Source organism: Dryas octopetala, chromosome 3, assembly GCF_963921425.1.
Source record: "Dryas octopetala chromosome 3, drDryOcto1.1, whole genome shotgun sequence".
Lineage (NCBI taxonomy): Eukaryota > Viridiplantae > Streptophyta > Magnoliopsida > Rosales > Rosaceae > Dryas > Dryas octopetala.
The window spans coordinates 10,373,448-10,380,399 of record NC_141368.1 but is presented as its reverse complement, the minus strand read 5'-3'; the positions used below and the strand labels follow the sequence as shown (position 1 = coordinate 10,380,399).

At 40.9% G+C, this 6,952-nt stretch overlaps 2 protein-coding genes across 2 annotated transcripts; one reads left to right on the top strand and one right to left on the bottom strand.

Moving 5' to 3' along the window:
* Positions 1 to 296: 296 nt before the first annotated feature.
* Positions 297 to 1,588, top strand: LOC147290740 (alpha/beta-Hydrolases superfamily protein). The gene has a single exon (XM_086237851.1). It carries the CDS (start codon positions 413 to 415, stop codon positions 1,433 to 1,435), a length of 1,023 nt encoding a protein of 340 aa, XP_086093977.1. The 5' UTR covers positions 297 to 412; the 3' UTR covers positions 1,436 to 1,588.
* Positions 1,589 to 4,917: 3,329 nt separating this feature from the next.
* Positions 4,918 to 6,054, bottom strand: LOC147290739 (alpha/beta-Hydrolases superfamily protein). The gene has a single exon (XM_086238452.1). The coding sequence runs from the start codon at positions 5,922 to 5,924 to the stop codon at positions 4,965 to 4,967; it is 960 nt and encodes a 319-aa protein (XP_086094578.1). The 5' UTR covers positions 5,925 to 6,054; the 3' UTR covers positions 4,918 to 4,964.
* Between the last annotated feature and the right edge of the window lie 898 nt (positions 6,055 to 6,952).

The following is a 6,952-nucleotide window of genomic DNA, read 5'->3' as shown; positions in this document are numbered from 1 at the left end:
ATCCATGAGTTTTTAGGGACACTTGAATTTTTAAAGAAACTATTAAAATTCGAGTTGAAAATACTTAGATTTCTATAAAAAATTTTAAAATTTTAATTGAAAACACTTAAATTTTATTAAACTTCTAAAATTTATTAAAATCCAAATTTATGACACCGTCTAGTTTTTTACTGTTTAACTGAAATTCTAATGAAATTTGTTAATGGTAAAAATTTCATCCAAATACATTTTCAATAACACGTAGTACGTACCCATATTTTCAAATTTCAATCAACACCAAGGTCACAAGTCACAATCCACGTACCCACATTTACTACACCCACCAACCCATTTCCCTTCTATTTCATCACTCATTCATTCTCTCCCACAACCAGACCATTAGTCCTTTACTCAAACACTTGACAGACCAACAATGGCAGATCAACCTTCTTCAACAACCACAACCTCAATCGACCCGTACAAGTTCCTCAACATCGTCCCAAACCCAGACGGCTCACTCACCCGCCTCACCCGATTCCCCACATTAGCCCCGACCGAGTCAACCGAGTCCGACTCAGCGCAACTCGTCCTCTCCAAGGACCTCCCCCTCAACCCCACTGCCAAAACCTTCCTCCGCCTCTTCAAGCCCCACCCTCTCCCCCCAAACCCCAACCTCCCTCTCCTCCTCTACTTCCACGGCGGCGGCTTCGTCCTCTTCAGCGCCGCCCACCAGCCCTTCCACGACTCCTGCGCCCGCATGGCGCGTACTCTCCACGCGCTCGTCCTTTCCGTCGAGTACCGCTTGGCTCCTGAACACCCCCTCCCCGCCGCCTACGACGACGCCGTCGAAGCCATCACGTGGGTCCGCGACCAGGTCATCAAAACCGACGGCTGCGATTCGTGGCTGAAAGATTCCGTCGACTTCTCCAAATGCTTTATCATGGGAAGCAGCGCCGGGGCTAATATCGCCTACCACGCGGGTCTACGCGTTTCCGATGTGGACCTCTCGCCGTTGACGATCCGAGGGCTGATATTGAACCAACCTTATTTCGGTGGGGCCCAGCGGACTCAGTCCGAGATCAGGTTGATCAACGATCGGATTTTGCCGCTGGTTGCTAATGACTTGATGTGGGCCCTGGCTTTGCCTAAGGGAGTTAACCGTGACCACGAGTATTGTAATCCGACGGTGAAGGGTGGTGATGCGAGGATCGGACGGTTGCAGAGGTGTTTGGTTAGAGGGTTCGGTGGGGACCCACTGGTGGATAAGCAGCGGGAGTTTGTGGCGTTGTTAGAAGCGCATGGGGTGCACGTGGTAGCTAAATTTGAAGAAGGTGGGTTCCATGGTATTGAGCTCTTTGATCCCAGCAAGGCTCAAGGTCTGTACCAGATTATTAAGGATTTTATCGAGTCTTGTTGTGCATGCGAGACTGATGTTGTTGCAAAATCCACCATCTGATTTGAGCGCGAGGGAGGCTTACTTGGATTTTACATTTTTATTATATACTTTTGATAAAACTTAAAATTATGTTTACTTATCGTTGGTTCGATTGTAAGTCTTCTACTTCGGACTTCCTCAAATACTAAACATAAATAAAAAAGCTCTCAAATATATGTGGTTTTTTTTTTTCTTCTAATATATTGGTTCTAATTTATTATGAAACTAGCCTCGAGCGAATGCGGAACGGTTCTTTTTATTGCGCAGATATTAATATTTTGACGAGTATAATTAATTTAATTAGTGCCTAATTTTAAACACCCTACTCACCAAAAAAATTTGTCTAAACCCCCACACATCTAGAAACTCTTTCAAAACCCCCTAAAACTTATAATCCTAAATTACCCTTCTGACGCATGCTGACGCGCGCTGACGCATGCTGACACATGCTGACGTCATTGTAACTGTATTTTGGTGAAACTGTTTTTTTTTTTTTTTTTTTTTTGGAATTGAAGTTTTTGCTAAAACTCAATATTTCACTAAAACTAAAATCAAACACTGAAATTGAATTTCATTACACTAAAACTGAATTTCAAAAATTCAGTTACACTGAAACTGAATTTCAAAAATTCAGTTACACTGAAACTGAATTTCAAAAATTCAGTTACACTGAAACTGAATTTCAAGAATTCAATTACACTGAAACTGAATTTCAGAAATTCAGTTACACTAAATTGAAGAATTCAGTTATGAATTCACTTACTGAAACTGAATTAAGTGATGAAACAATTACACCTCGACTAAAATGCAATTACACCTTAATTAAAAAACAATTACACCTTTACTAAAACAATTACACTTCACTAAAACAGTTACACCTTTACTGAATTCCGTTTCACTAAAAAGAACACAGCAACCTTATAAAAAAAAAAAAACAATAACAATACAATAAGCCATTGAGATGAGAGGAGTAGCCAACAATACAACGTCGTCCGATCATCTCACGCGCGACGAGTACACGACAGTCGCCACTGCCTCGATCTGTTTCTACCTGCAAATTTGATTCATCATATTTCAGAACCATAATTTCATTCAAAATTCATTTAAAACTCATGTTTCACGAGCTGAAACTGTTTCATGAGCTGAAACTGTTTCACGAGCTGAAACTGTTTCACGACCTGAAACTGTTTCACGAACTGAAACTATTTAATCAATAAATGTAGGCTTAAAGTTCCCTATACACAGTTACAACAACACACAATGAGGTTCGATTTGGGGTTTTTTGATTCATCAGCAATTGGTCCAATCCAAACACATAGCATTGAAGAGTACAATGAGGAGAAGAATATTAGTACCTGACTCGACGGAAATGGCTGCCGGAAAAGCCAGATCGCCGGCGGAGAAGCCGCGGCCTTTGTGGCTTCGATCTGCCGCCGTGGCTGATCAGATGGAAAATCTGAGCACACCATCGTGCTCAGGACGTCGAGAGGAAGAAGGCTTGGGTGGTTTGGCATTCCAACTCCGCCGAAAAAGGCAGATCGCCGGCGGAGAAGCCGCGGCCTTTGTGGCATCGATCTGCCGCCGTGGCTGATCGGATGGAGAATCCGAGCATACCATCGTGCTCAGGACGTCGAGAGGAAGAAAACTTGGGTGGTCCGGCATTCCAACTCCGTCGAAAAAGGCAGATCGCCGGCGAGCACCACCGATCGTAGTCGCGGCGATCCGGCGTCGACGTTTAGTTTAACGGCACGTGGAGGACATAGGGAGGAAGAGGAAGGAGATGCGAGTCTGATGGGACCGGTCTCGCCGGCAACCGTCGCCAGACGGCGGCGCACGCGCCGGCGACAGCAGCGGGGAGAGAGAGAGACGCAGAGGGGAGAGAGGCAATAGATAGGAGAGAGAGAGAGAGAGAGAGAGAGAGTATTAGTTGGCTGAAAATGAAAATAAAACAAAAGGGGTAAAACTGGAAAATTAAAATATGGGGAGTCAAAGTTGACTGGGTATTAGTTGACTAGGGGGTTTAGGAAAATATTAAGTGTAAGATTGGGGGTTATAAGAGAGGTAGATTTTGGGTGGAGGTTATGAGAGATTTTATCTCTAACTAGGGGGTTTATAATTATTAACATTTAATTTAATAGATAACAAAAAGTAAATTTAAAAAAATTAATTATAAAGAAAGAGGCATGCAATTAATTAAGGAGAGAGAGACATCAAATTAATTCTCATGGACAAGAAAATAAATTTGGAAAATAGATAACCGACCATTGGATTTAAAGCGAAATGATTTCATTCATTCGGACCTGGAGATAATTAAAAAACTGTTCTCTTTTATTATATAGAAGACTAGTCTTTCCACACTCGCTCTTGAGAGTGTGAAGCGACTTTTTTTATTGCGCAAATACCGATATTTTGGCAAGCGTAATCAGTTTAATAGGCTTCTCCTATTTTTATTCTCAAATCACAAATACAAACAAATCTAATTGTTTAGCTCAAATGAAAGACCAAAAAAAAATTGAATATGTGAAATTAAGGAGAAATTAATTAAAGAAAGATAATTAAAGGAAAATTAATTAAGAAGAGAGAGACGACAAAGTAAATTTGGGATATAGATAATTGACCATTGAATTTAAGCTGAAATAATCTCAACCATTTAGACCCGATAAATTTTAAGATTTAAAAATAATTATTTTTTATTATATAAATTTGAAAGTTATATTTTCTACTGAAGCAATCATTAAATTTAGAAAATAAATCCTATTCAAAAAGTGCATAACCGCATAAATATGCTCACACTAAATATAGAGATACAATTCCAAATTTTTCTTGGAAAGTAAGTAAAAGACTCCTCTAAAAATATAATCCAACATGATGATACACAACAACAAATATAGTCATCTTCATTTCTTTAGTTTTATACAACTTATAACTGAATCACTGTATGAGACAAAAACACATGAAGTAAATCAAGAAATACAAAATGAATAATACAAACTATACAATGTCTTAAGAGTAATCTTATTAGCTAAAGAGGAAGAGATGAAAATGACTTTATTTGTTGATGACATGAATGTGTTTAAACTCAACTCAATTTTTAAATCCACCAGGGAGGATTGGAGGATTGGAAAAGAGTACAAATTAGAAAGATCGCTCATTAATGTATGTGCAACGGAGAATTTGACAAAAATTAGACCACATTATATCGTTCTTAATCCCATTTATATGAGGAAAAAAACTTTCCTAGCTACCAGAGTTATATGTATACATCTAACTCATGAAAAATATATTCCTATATGAAAAGAGAATACAATTTTTTTGTGAAACTTATTTAATGAGAAGCACTGCAGTAAAATTGAATCAATCATAATTTAATCGGTTAATCCGCTATTCTACACAAATTGCAAAAGGATTTGTTATTGTCACTTGACACACTCTATATCCATCTCCAAATTAATCTCCTTCAATTTAAATCCTCTCATATATTCATCAATCAAATTTAAGAAAATAAAAAAAGAATTCGAAATCTACCTTCTTATTCACAGCTAAATTAAAATCATATGATAAACTCCTTAACAATGTTCAAAACGGCAGCCGCCCGCCGCGTATCAACAAAATCAATATTATGGAACCCCAAATCATCAAACCGCGCGTCAACGCGGACCCCACACGACACCAGCAACGTCACAAACTCTTGCTGCCGGTCCACCATGGGGTCCCCACCGAACCCGATGACCAAACACCGTCCCAGCCGTTTGATCATCTCCTTCTGCGGGCCGTCCATCATCGGATTACAATACCGGTGGTTCCGGTCGGTCGTTTTGGGCAAGACCAGGGCCCACATGAGGTCGAGTACAGGCAATGGCAGGAGCTGGTCCGTAGCGAATCGCAGCTCGGACTCGGTCCTCTGCTCGGCGCCAAACATGGGCTGGTTCATAATAATCCCGGAGATCTTGAGCGGCTCGAGATTGAGCTGGTACGCTTTTAGTCCGGAGAAAAAGACGATATTGCCCCCGCAGCCGCATCCGTACAAGTAGCACCGGGACAGGTCAGCGTAGTCGCGGATCCACTGCTCGCCCATTGGGTCGAGGCTCTGGGCCCGGACCCAGTGGATCGCGTCCATGGCGTCGTGGTACTGGGCTGGGAGGCGGCTCTCGGGGGCAAGGCGGTAATTTACGGAGACGACGATGGCGGGGACTTCGGAGGTGATCTGGGAGCAGTTGAGGTGGATGGTGGAGTCGGCGGCGGAGAGGAGGATCCAACCGCCATGGTGGAAGTAGATGATGATTGGGAGGCGGGCCACGGTGTTGTCGTTGGATGGGAGCTTGTCGGGTCGGAAGATCCGGACCCAGGTCTTGGTTTCCGGGTTTAGGGTTGCGTCCTTGGAGACCACCGCCTCGCCCGGACAGGGGTCCGAGCTGGAGGCGGTGGTCGGGGGGCAGTTGAGGCGGGTGAGGGTGTCGTTGGCGGGGTTGTGGAGGATGTTGAGGTGGGTGTAGGGGTCGAATTTTGACATTTTGTTGTTTGATTGGTGGATGTTAAGTGATGATTACGTCGAGGCACAAAGATGAATTACATAGGTATGCATGGGAAGGTTTTTCATCTATTCATCTGCATACATATATATGCACAAACGCAGCAGTTGATATCGGGTTAAGAATTTAGAGTAGTTGGGTTTGAGAGAGTTAAATGGCTTTAATTTACATATATATATATATATATATATATATATATGCGTGTGTGTAGGGAGATAATTAAGATTTGGGTGAGCTTAATGCCAATGTGATGTTGAATAGTTCTAAGGGGACCAGAGGGTTCCTTATCCCATGCAGCATTTATAGGTAACTAAAATACATTCACAATACTCTTGTTATTCACTTTGTTGTTAAAAAAATAAGTTGGTTTTGCAATAAAGATTTAAACGTGGAGTCTATATCTCAGTTGTTGGGTAGTCCATGCCAGTTGAAAGAAAGAGTTGTAAAATTACCCACTTTGCATTAAGGTTCAATCTCCTTTACCTAACTAAAAAAAAAAACAAAAAACATAGAATTTATATCTATATAGTGAAAAATCTATGTTGTAAAAACATGAATCCGTCAACTTTTACCGGTGATAAAAAAAACGTATACATATCACTAGGTTGAAAAATTATGTTGTAAAGTTTTAGTTCAACATAACAAATATAACTACGAAATTGGCGAAGAAAAAAGAAAGAGAAAAGATATCGCTTTGATTGCCTTCTCCTTCCTCATCACCCTTTTTCGTATCATGAGTTGGAAAAATTACGTTGTAAAGTTTTAGTTCAACATAACAAATATAACTACGATATTAGCAAAAAAAAAAAAAAAAAAGGAGAGAAAAGATATCGCTTTGAATCTTTGTTTGCCTTCTCCTTCCTCATCACCCCTTTTCGTGAGTTTCCCCTGTTTTTTCCCCTCCCTGTCTTATTCTCCCCCCATGTCACTGTTTAGACTTTAGAGTACTTACAGATATTGGGCTTCGAATCAATTGCCTCAAACAAGTTTGCTAAAAACGTGTTTAGGG